At 44.2% G+C, this 12300-nt stretch overlaps 1 protein-coding gene across 2 annotated transcripts in view; it reads left to right on the forward strand.

Moving 5' to 3' along the window:
- The window catches only part of CCDC93 (coiled-coil domain containing 93), a 107914-nt gene that overhangs the window by 38199 nt on the left and 57415 nt on the right, over nt 1–12300 (forward strand). For both annotated transcript variants that reach the window (XM_018061956.1, XM_018061965.1), the window contains 4 exons: nt 3183–3219; nt 6085–6177; nt 6449–6499; nt 7349–7435. In XM_018061956.1, coding sequence (XP_017917445.1) covers nt 3183–3219; nt 6085–6177; nt 6449–6499; nt 7349–7435 — 268 coding nt within the window. The remainder of the gene's footprint in view (nt 1–3182; nt 3220–6084; nt 6178–6448; nt 6500–7348; nt 7436–12300) is intronic.

Below are 12300 nucleotides of genomic sequence, written 5' to 3' on the forward strand. Positions count from 1 at the left end.
CTGTGACTGTTGAACACTTACAGTGTGACTAGTGTGGCTTAGAAACAGAATCTTAATAATGAAGTTAAATTTTTAAATACACGCTTTAGTTATTTGAGTATGTTTGAATATGTTTGGAATAACTTGGGTAGGTGAATACTAAAGTTATATGTGTGGCGCAGCAGTGGTTACACAAAGTTGTGTATATACTAAAAACTGCTGAAATATGCATTTTAAAATGGTGAATTTTATGTTGTATGAATTAAACCTCAACTTTAAAAGTATAGAGAAAAAAAGTGAGTGGAGAAGATTTCCTCCCCTCCAGGGCTCAACAGACAGAGTGCATATGATACAGAATAGTTGTACCCTGTGGGGTGAGTGCAGGTGCTTTTTTGGTGTCAACACAGAAGCACATGTCTACCCAAATCCTGTACAAGACTTTACTTAGTCAACATCCAGCATCCTTTCTATACTGTGCAGGCCAGAAAACAAGCAACTCTATTTTCCATATTCCCTTGCACCTAGAGTTGTTAATACTATTTAGGTTCTGCCCTTGAGACACATTTTCTGGAGTTTTGAAAGTGCAGGAGTTAGAGGAGGAAACAGTGAGAGCATACAGGTGGACAGGCACAGAAGCCTAGTTTGGGGTGGTCAGAAAAGTCTTCCTCAGCTTCTGTGTTTAAGGAGAAGTAGCTTGGACCTGGGAATTGAATTTACTCATATTTAGTTGTTTACTTCTTTATTTGGAAAATCCATAAAGTTCCTGGATCTTTGATAAGGCCTGCCTGTCTGAGGGTATGTCTTCTGCCCTTAAAGGTCTCCAGAGAATGAAGGCTTGGGAAACAAAAGAATACCCAGGGTGCAAGCACAGTTCAAGGAGTGGGAAACTTTGGAGAGACCCTCTGTTGGTCAGCTGGTTTGAGTCCCTGGTTCAGGACTCAGCACCCGCCCACTAGGTCCAGCAGAAGGGATTGATTACAGGGGTGGATGGGAAGAGTTAAGGCATGTGATCTGGACTCAGCAGGGTTACTGCCCAAGTATCACAGTAGATCTGGGCTGCCGAGGATGCTGCTGCTGCCTCTGTGGTCAAGAAGCTGGCAGGTAGCCTGTGGTTCTGGGAAGCTGGTACCACAGCTGCTGGCAAAAGAGCCACCCGCTTTTTCCAAGATCAGAAACCCACTGTCACAGCTTCTGGCCCAGAATCAGGTTACTTCTGCTGTGATCCCCATGAGCACAGTGAACCCCTTATGCTCTCAGTTTCCTGCTCTAACTGTTGCACATTCAAAACTCCGGCAATAACATCTCATTGATGGAACTTAAATAGTATTCAGAACTCTGGGTACAAGGGAATGTGGAAAATAGAGCTGTTGGTTTTCTGGCCTGTACAGTATAGAAAGATGACTAAGCCAGTTCACAGAATCTGCCGTAAGGTCTTGTACAGGATTTGGGTGGACACTCAGAATTGAACTTTGATCTCCTGCACTGTGGGCCTGTCGATCTGTGGATGGGCACAGTGTACCTGGCAATGACTTCTGGTCTCTCCAGTTATAAGACAGCCTATTGCAAGGACAGGTGATACATTTGGGTTCTTGATTTCTGCATTTTCTTGGAGAAGGATGCAGACATGCAAACAGGCAGCTGGATATGATTGCTGATCAGAAAGTAGGGGGAACACATACAGGCGCAGGGATAGATCAGCCAGGGCAGAGCGCTGGTGTAGTTTAGTGTCCAACGCAAACTACACAGCCTGTAGTTTGTGTCTCCTTCTAACCCTCCTATACCGTTAGCGGTAATTTATAGAAATCATATGGAAGCTGTTTAAACAGGGCTTGAGATCATGTCTATAATCCCGTGTCAGTGGTACAGGTATGGTGGTACAGATAAGTTCAGAGAGGTGAAGCAGTTTCCCCCATGTCCAGAGCTGGCTGTCATCAGGGTGAAGAATCTAAACCCTGACCTTCAACTACCCAACCTACTCTGTACACTAGACCCAACTGTAAACTAAGCCTGTGATTTGTCAGCCCAGTCCTGAGAAATCCTGTGCCCAAGTGTGTGTTTCCCTTCACACTCATCACATGTGTGGCAAAGCACTGGTCCTAGATTGAGATTTTCAGATTGACTGGAACTGACTTTTGGAAATGACCAAAAGCATCCAAAGTGAAGTCTGAGAGGGCTTCAGAGGAAAAGGTGGCTTTAAAGCTGAGATGTGAGGAGTGGACAGAACGGTAGCCGGAGACAGAACAGCACGGTATATGCAGAACTCTGCTCAGGGCGCCGATGCCCAGGAGCAGGGGAGGTGAGCTGCTGGGGTGAGGCTCAGCGGTTGTTAGCTGGGTCCATAGAAGGGAGGCCCTAGTGACAGTGCCCACCAGGGGGGCTTCTGTTCCCTGCCTTGCCAGATGCGTATAAGGCCAGTAGGAGGTTGAATAAGGGATTGGGAGGGAGAGTGGAAGTGGAGGCTTGAGACAAGGGCAGAAGCCAGCACACAACCCAGCAAGTGGGGTGAACTGTGAGTGAGGGCAGAGCAGGGTCCCTTAATTTGTTTTTTCTTAAATGGTTGTGTGTGATTTTGTTTCCTTATAAACCATTTAAAGGTAAGTGAGTTCGGGTGTTTTGCATTATGGCTTTTGTTTTAGGTCGAATGGTTTTTGTATTGCTTTAAAAAAAAAAGATATTAATTAGAACCTGAAAATAAGCTAGTTTAAAGTGCATTTGTGAGTGTCCTTGAATTTAAACTTGCGTGAAGTGAGCATACAACACTTTTGGCATTGTGCTTGGGCTGTGTTTGAGAATAAAAAATGGGCTGGATGTGAGGTTATGAAAGTAGTCATTAGAGAGCATGTTAAGCTTGAGTAAACACATTCACATATACAGATATTTTTAAGGCTTCTAGCTTAAACTATGGATCGGTACAGTTCCCGATTCAAACAGTAGTAATCACACTTTGAGAGAATGCTGTGCTTTGCATGGAGAGTTCCCATTTATATTGATAGTATTTATGTGGCAAATTGAATGCTGGGCCCTTTATTCAAAAACAGTGAAATATGTTTGTGGTTTTGGCACTTGAAACATGTTCTCTAGTCACCAAATAGCCAAAATTCTCTTTGGTGCTTTTTATATAAAAGTGCAACTAAAATTCATTTGATCAACTTCTTTTGTTGTTTTGGATTAATAATTGAGCTCCTCCCTTCTGTGGCTTGCAGGAGATATGGATTTAGCCGCCAGAGCAAAACAGAAAAGGTAAGAAATGCTTGGCTAATGGGAAAGCACATTTGAGATATGGAAGTATCCCTCTACTTTGCCTCTGTCTGACACTGACAGGCTCCCAAAAGGGATGGGACAACAAGGCTCTGGTCCTTGAGCAACCCGATCAGCAGGGGTGTACCAGCTGCTTTTGATCCCTGCATCTCCCTCCTGGCGTTCCCAATCTGCTGCCTCTGCAGGTTGGGGAACTGCGACAACTCCTCATCATGGGACTAGAAGTGAAGGGTGATTGAAAATCACGGCCCCGGGGTCAAACGTGGGCTTTAATAACTCTAAAATGGGGGGGGGGGGGTGGCTGAGCATCCTCATCTGATGAGAGACACCCTAGATGGGTGTGAACAGCCTGCTGGCAGTGAGAGAGAGCGTGGTATACATTACAGGCTGGCTATGTACTAAGCCTGGAGTACAAAAAACAGGAAGGCAAGATGGGGTTCTATAACTTCATAAAGGTGTCTCAAAGTTTTCTCTTCATTCATGTATTTTTTTGTGTAGGAGGAGCGGTGTCTATTCATGATTCTAATTGCCAGCAGCAGGGCAGGCATATAAATCTTATAGTGCTACCCTTTCCTGTGTCCAGGCCCTTTGGTCAGGCTAAACAACTCTGTGAGGAAGATACTCATTCCTGTTTTTCAGATCAAAAAGCTGAGGTTCAGAGAGGCTCAGTGATTTGTCCAAGATCACACAGCTCCTAAAGTGCCATAAAAAGAATCTGAACCCAGGTCTGTGTGACATCAAAACCTGTGCTCTTACCTACTGCCTTTTCAATACTAACGTGCCGGCCAAAGCGGCTGGTGACCTCTTAAAGAGTCCACAGCTTGAGGTCCAGGAAACCTGTTCTCTCATCCCCTACCTGACCCCTAGATTTTCTTGAGTGAGACACCGCTCCTCCTACAATTCTCCCGCTGCCCCTCCTCTGTCTAGACCCCATTCCCAGTGCTTCCCGGAAGCCGTCCCTGACCCCAGCCTCCCTGTGCTTCCTGTGGTCATTGTCTCAGTCCTCAGAGGGCACTGAGGTGCATAAGTTCTAAAGCCAGACTGGCTGGTTTCAAATGCTAGTTCCTCCCCTTCACTGCGTGATTTCCGTCAGTACACTTAATTGTTGCACCTCAGTTTATGGCATCTGTAAAATGGGGACAGAAGTTGTACCATCTCACAACACTGTTGTGAAGATTAAAATGTAAAAGATGTAGAATAATCCAACTCATAGTGCACATTTACTAAGTGTAAACTGTCATCATTATTATCATTAATAATCATTTATGCATTGATTATGACATCTTTTTTGGTTTTCTCATTTCCACATTTGTGTTTTCACTCAACCAAACAGCCATTTCCTCCAAAGCAAGGCTTTTCTGGATTAGAGTGTCATGGGGTAACTGTATTGTATATAAGAATTTGATGTGTATGTGTATATATAATTTTAGGTCTGAAAAGAATGTCCATGTATATGACTGTATTCTGAAATAAGGCAGTTTGATTATGGTTGGAAACATTATGAGATGTCCATGAAATATTATTCACATTAGCCTTGACTATCATTCTTGTGTTAGATGGTACATTTGAACTGGAAGTCTTATCCCCTGCAGATATATACAAGTGCTCAGGCCAGCTCCTGGAGCCAGTCATATGCCTGTTATAGAAGCACATCCCAGAATTGGGATGGTCTCAGAGGGATATCTGAGGCCAATCCTCTCATTCAACCCCAAGAGATCCTAATAGCCAGAGAAGGTAAATCTGAGATCAACAGCTTGTGAATGGCAAAGATGGAGCTAAAACCAAGAACTCTAGACTCATAGCGCAGGCTTGGGGAGCAGCCATGATTCCAGGTGTCCGGAGTGTGGTACATTTTGAGCCTGAACTGGATTTATAGCATGGAGCTTGAGCATCAGGACAAGCAGCTTAGAGTCTTATCCTTTAAACCAGCGATTTTCAAACTTTGTTGACAGCTCTTGTTAGTAGGGGTTATTTTCATCATGGTTTAATAGACACACAGACACACAACCCCAAAAACAAGTTTCTCAAAGCAGTTTTCATCATGGTTTAGTAGACACACGCACGCACGCACGCACTCACGCACGCACGCACGCAACCCTAAAAGCAAGTTTCACAAAGCAGTACTCTTTACTACCTCTAATGCACTCTAATATGTTCTGTTATTTCTATTTAGATGCCAGCCATACCTGCTAATGGAGAAGGCAATGGCACCCCACTCCAGTACTCTTGCCTGGAAAATCCCATGGACGGAGGAGCCTGGTGGGCTGCAGTCCATGGGGTCGCGAAGAGTTGGACACGACTGAGCGACTTCACTTTCACTTTTCACTTTCCTGCATTGGAGAAGGAAATGGCAACCCACTCCAGTGTTCTTGCCTGGAGAATCCCAGGGATGGGGGAGCCTGGTGGGCTGCTGTCTGTGGGGTCGCATAGAGTCGGACACAACTAAAGCGACTTAGTAGCAGCAGCAGCATACCTGCTAAATTGCTTTCATATCTGCTAATGCACCTCAGCTGAAAAAAAGGCAGTGATCTAGTCTTAAAGAAATTAAAGTAGGGGAAGACCCAATCACAGTGCATGGCAAAGGTGTATGGCCTGATAGGAATTTAATCAGCGAGTAGTTCAGAGATGGAGGCAGGCATTGAGCAAGGCCCAAGACTCCACCTGCTTGGCATATGGTTGGAGTGGAGGTTAAGGTCTCTGGATTTTTGCATCCTTTCCCAGGGGCTGGGTCATTTGTCCAGATCTGTGTGTTTTCTTTCACTGACTTATGGCTCTTTTCAGTGTTACCCTTTCTCTACTGTCTCCACCGATAGTGCTCAGCTGCAGTTTTCGCATCTTCCTTTCCAGGCTGAGGACAAGAAAGCAGCACTTCCGACAGGGCTGTTGACTGCAGGAAAAGCTGATGCCCATGAGGAGGATGAGCTTCAAGCTGCTGAAGAGGTGAGTGATCCGTGTGGCCCTCTAGGGTTTCTGCATAAATCTTTTGGGGAGAAATGTCACTTTCATCTCCAGTTTTCCAGAATGGCCAGCTACCGTTGGCTGTCTTTTCACAGTTTTCAGTCTCCTTCCATCACTTCTCATGAAACTCACCATAAAATGAGACTGGGTAAAACGGCCCTTGGATTCCATTGAAAAGCCCTGTTTAGATACCCAGCTTAAGCCTTTTGTGGGCAGACCTGCTCACTGCCACTTCTCCCCATTCCTCTTTTAGCAGCGTATTCAGTCCCTGATGACCAAGATGACCGCCATGGCGCATACGGAGGTGAGGCGGGCGTGGCCACTAGGGTGGGCACGGTGTGGAGAGGGAGACTTGGAACCAGCCTGCTCTGCCGTGGAGGGCCCTCTCTTTTTAGCACTCTGCTTCTTGTTTCCTGGGATCTTTCTTTGGGGAACTTTTTATACATGCACAGTGTTGCCATTCACGGGAACCTCTCGGAGGGAGACCTGAAGGACCTTTGTGAAGACAGGATGTCCCAGCTGGATGGCATCACAGGACCCATGTGGGAGAGCTGTGGTTCAGCTCTGCTTGTCCACAACCACATGTGGCATTCAGGCCACAGGAGCCCCTGTCTCCTGTTTCTTCCCTATACCATCTGGGTAGATGGTAGGGCATTGAATTTATATTCCCTCTTCTCAGAGCTCACGACCTGTCCTGAAGGTTTATCCAGGTGCTTTGAAAGAGAATTCCTCTTTATGGCAGGAAAGACCTGTGACAGGAGATAGTTCAAGAATTCTAAGATCCCTCTTCCTCTCCCATTTCCACTTTCTTCTTCTGAGTCCTATGCCTGCCAAGTTCCCTTTAGGCTCTTTTTAGTGATCCTCAGCAACAAAAACCATGGGATGGGGTGTAAATGGTGAAGAATGATTTTCTAGAGATACCCAGGGTCCGAGGAGAATCTTAACAAAGTTTGCTGAGTGATTCAGGAGGGAGTGAGGTGAGGTAACCTTTGTCCTGAGGCTTGTTTTCTCCCTTGTTGATGAACACATGAGGAAAAGCCAAATTACTTTTCCCCCAGGAATGTTATCTGTTTTGCTGTAGTCATGCTCAGGGTTTCCAGTGTGTGAAAGCCAGTGCATGTCCTTGAGGGCACACCCTCCCTTGTGATTGCAGAGCCGGCTGACTGCAAGCTCCGTGGGCCAGATCGTGGGCCTATGCTCTGCCGAGATCAAGCAGATCGTGTCTGAGTATGCAGAAAAGGTAGGTGGGGACCCAGCTGAAGCCATCGCCTCAATAATGCCCAAGAATTTGTCCTTCTGCTTCCCTGCCCCTCCCAGCAGTGATGGAGGCAAGTTGTAATTCATCAGCCACGTTTGTCAGAATATCCACCATGCAGTGCCATCCACATTTGCCCATTAGCTAAATTCATTTTCTTCTGCAGTGACTATTTTTCTATAAATATAAAGAGAAAACCTGTCTCTTGGAGCAGTTATTGCATCTGATAGATGGATGCCTTAGGGACAGCACCCACATTTTTCCTTCTCAAGCAGGCTTCGTATAACTTGGGCACAGTTTGGTGGATGAGGCTGAGGGATGAAGCTTTGCCACTTAGGAGATAAACCCCATAACTCAGCCAAGCCCAAGGCAAAATTTTGTGTCCTGCTTTATTAAAAGGGTATAGAATGAGCAAAAGCCTGAAAGTCATATTTCAGCATTAGATTTTTTTTCCATCCTAAGAATAGGCAGCAAGACCTTGAATATTTCAGGGAGACAGTGATTAATCATTTTGCACATAACTGATTCTGGTCTGGCCGAGATATAGTATCAGTAAAATCAGATTTACAGGGCCTTGTTTCACGTCCTCCCTTACCCAACCCTGCTCCCTCTGCCCGCCTAAAACATTGATGTCTGTTCAAGCATCCACTTTCACTTTCCCTGTCTCAAAAGCCTTGACAACAAATGAGTTCTGCCCTGACCCTCTGTGCAATGGTCTTCTGAAGAGATTGCACAGATGATGTAGTTGGACAGTGGATGTCACCTGTAATCTGGGAGTTATAATCAGCTCTAAGCACAACAGTGGTCATCTCACACAAAGTGAGGGGCTTTCTGAGCAAGACTGAGTAAAATGGTACAGAGTAGTGTTTAGCAGAGGGGAAGGGGACAGAGGGAGGGTGAAATGGTTAAAGGGGGTCAGTAATATGGTGAAGGATGGAAATCAAACTTTTGTTGGTGAGCTCACTTCCAGAAGTAGAAATAAAGTTGAAATAAAAATAAAAACTCTTGTTATAAGTCAGCTTAGGAAAAAACAGCATAGAATGTCTAGGGATGGGGTTCTCTTGTTTTCCCCACCCCCAAAGTCTGTGCTTCTTAACATAGGTTTTCTGATCCAACTTTCATATTAGAATCCAAAGTGAAAAAAAGTGAAAATCGCTCAGTTGTGTCCAACTCTTTGTGACCCCATGGACTATACAGTCCATGGAATTCTCTAGGCCAGAATACTGGAGGGAGTAGCCTTTCTTTTCTCCCAGAGGATCTTCCCAACCCAGGAATCGAACCCAGGTCTCCTGCATTGCTGGTGGATTCTTTACCAGCTGAGCCACAAGGGAAGCACAAGAATACTGGAGTGAGTAACCTATCCCTTCTCCAGGGGATCTTCCCGACCCAGGAATCGAACCCGGGTCTCCTTCATTGCAGGCAGATTCTTTACCAGCTAAGCTATCAGGGAAGCCTAATAGTATCCAAAGCATCCTCTTATTTTAATTTACCACCTAGAAAAGGTGACAGTGGTTAGAGTGTCATCTGACATTTGACCAAGGATTTAGGTCATCCTGAAAGTACCAGTAGAATCAAAAAACTTAAAGACATAGTTGTGGGCAAGAGTGATTAATTCACTGCCCTGAGAAGAAGTGTCTTGCTTTGCTGTCAGCACACACACACCTGGATGACAAGGGGGTGAGCTTGTACCTGCCCTTAGGTTGCCACATAGCATCACTGATTCAGTTTTTACAGAAAGACAAACATTCGGGGTACTCACTGCTCTTCCTCCGGGGACTCTGACTTTTATCTTTATACCTGCCCACTTTAAGTAGATAGGAGCTTAGATTATTATAAGAGGGGAAGCAAATAGGTCTCCTTAGTACACATGTCCTTGCCTGGTAGTCATGAAGCTAACTTGTCTTCCCCATCAGCTCTGCGATTCCATGTTTCCTGCTGTATCCCTGGGCTGCCCTTCCCTCACCCTTGTGCAGTGATCTGATGGCTATATTCTGTATTCTGTCCTTCTGTTCTGCCCTGCCAGGAAAGAATAAAATTAGAAGTAGTTTTGGACAGGTCTTTTTCAAAGGATGTGTATAATTAAAAGACTTCCCTAGTGGCTCAGTGGTGAAGAATCCACCTGCCAATGCCGGAAACACAGGTGTGATCCCTGGATCAGGAAGATCCCCTGGAGTAGGAAATGGCAACCCACTCCAGTATCCTTGCCTGGGAAATGCCATGGACAGAGAAGACTGTCAGGCTACAATCCATGGGATTGCAAAGAGTCAGATATGACGGAGCACACACGCATACATATAATTAAAACTTCTCATGGAATTGGAGTTCAATGGGAACCCACTGCAACAACTCTTGCCTGGAGAATCCCATGGACGGAGGAGCCTGGTAGGCTGCAGTCCATGGGGTTGCTAAGAGTCGGGCATGACTGAGCGACTTCACTTTCACTTTTCACTTTCATGCATTGGAGAAGGAAATGGCAACCCACTCCAGTGTTGTTGCCTGGAGAATCCCAGGGATAGAGGAGCCTGGTGGGCTGCCATCTACAGGGTCGCACAGAGTCAGACACGACTGAAGCGACTTAGCAGCAGCAGCAGCAGCAGTTCATTGCTTGATAATGTTGTTTATATTGGGGAGATCATATATCATTAAAGATGAGGGTTTTTGTAATTAAATTGACTTTAATCCTATTCCCGTATCACAGTTATTTCACATTTGCATATTTAATCCAGTATGTGTCCCAGATACCCATGGTGGCACCTAGTTGCAGCCATCATGTGTGTGTAAAAGAGGTAAAACAGAGCAGTTACAAATACAGCATTGGAGTCCTATCTTGGTTCATGTCTGTCTCCTCAACTTCCCAGCTCTGTGACCTTGGCCACTTTATTTAATCGCTTTGCCCTAGTATCTTCATCTATAAAATGAGAATAATATAACTCTCCTAGCAGCGTGGCAGGGTATTGTGAAGATTAAGTGAAATGTGACGAAAATGCCCAAAACAGTGCCTGGGGCACATTATAGCCATGCAGCTAATGGTAACCTTTATTTATACTTTTATAAACTGCATTTTTTGGGTCACATTAAGTCCTAAATATTTTCCATGTTTCTAGTCTTCATAATTATGTGAATACTAGATAATCTAGCACAATTCATTAAACATTTCCTTATTGTTAGACTTTTGTTTACCATTATAGATAATTCTCTTGTAAAATCTGAACAGACGGTTTCTTTGGAAAGATTTCCTAGGAGTCTAAAGATTGGATTCTGACTCCTCTGTGTTGCTTTATAAATAAGTTGTGGCAATATAAAATACTGCCTCCATGAAGGGGCTTCCAGGATGATCCAAGCGTCTCCCCCTCTGTTCATTTGTCTAACTTGCTGCCTTAGTGGCTATAAAATAGTACCTCTTTGGACCACTGAGTGGCTTGAACATGATTGCATGTTTTTGTTTGCTCTATTTTCTGTTTATTTGACTGATCTGTTGAAGCCTTTCCTCACTTATCCTTTGGGTATCTGATGTTTTCCTTGTAAATTTGATTAAAATCTCTATTCTAGATTTAAATATTTTGTCACGGTGATGCACATATTTCTCAGGCTGTTCTTTGATTTGTTTATTGCTTTTCTTTTCATGCAAGGCATTGGCACCCAAATTGATCAGTCTTTTTGTTTCAAAATGGCAGTGTTCTTTTTACATTGATCTGATAAGTAATTCATTAGATTTCAGCTCATAATTTTTTATTTATGTTTAATCCTTTATGCTACATAGAGTTCATTCTTATTTAGTCCACAATCTGGATCCGTCCTAGTTTTCCTGCTCCTATCCACTTACCTTAATACTGTTTATCAAATTATTTCTTTATACTCATTTGGAGATACTTTGTTTTTTAAATTTTATTTTAGATCTAATTTAAGCTCTGTATTTTCTTGCTTTCTTGTTCTATGCTTCTGTTTTTATGCACCTACCATGAAAAAGTCATGTTTGCTTTTTGTTTTTCTTAATTTGCTTTGTTTGCCGTTGTCAGCGTCCTCCAGTCAAAGGTCTCTGGGAACACACCCATAGTTAGACAAGTTGGGCTTATTACTGGTTGTAGTGAAGGAGACCACACAGCAGTGGGGAATTATACAGCATCTCAATAAGGAGGCCTTAGAAAAGACTGAGGGGATTCAGACTTCTTTTAGGTGATTTAGAGGAAGATTAGAGAAGGTAGAGCTTTGCTCTGTGTTAGATGCATTAAGGAGGGATAATTCGGTGAATGAGTATCTAAAGAAATCTTCTCTATGGGCCAAGGGAAAAGAATCACGGTTAAAGCTCTATGTTCATGTTAGCCAGTATAGGGGGATGTTTGATCATTTAGGGGATTTGAATAGTGTTCATGTTTTTGCCCATATACAAACATTACAGAGTGGTCATGTCTTTTTCCTTGATCCTTGTGACCCTGTCTGATGTTGATGTCCTCTGGAGTTATTTATGTTTAACACAAAAGCCTAGTGTGAATGCAGCCCAGCTCCCAGCAATACCAGGGCCTTGCTGAGTACCAGATTGGCTCTCAAATGTCAGGGGTTGCTTTTCTCTTTCTCTGTGAATTTAGTATGTGTTGCTACATAGCAATATTACACAAATAAGTGGCCTAAAATAACATAGTATATTGTCTCATGGTTTCTGTGTTTGGCACAGTATAGCAGGGTCCTTAGTTTCGGACTCTTAAAAAGTTAGTGAAGGTGCTGGCCTGGGCAGTAGTCTCATCTGAGGCTTGACTGGGGAAGGATCCACTTCCAAGTTCACATGGTGCTTGGCCGCATTCAGTCCTTCGACACCTGTCAGCTGAGGTCAGCAGGTCTGGCTGTCAGCTAGAGAC

This window comes from Capra hircus, chromosome 2 (assembly GCF_001704415.2).
Source record: "Capra hircus breed San Clemente chromosome 2, ASM170441v1, whole genome shotgun sequence".
Lineage (NCBI taxonomy): Eukaryota > Metazoa > Chordata > Mammalia > Artiodactyla > Bovidae > Capra > Capra hircus.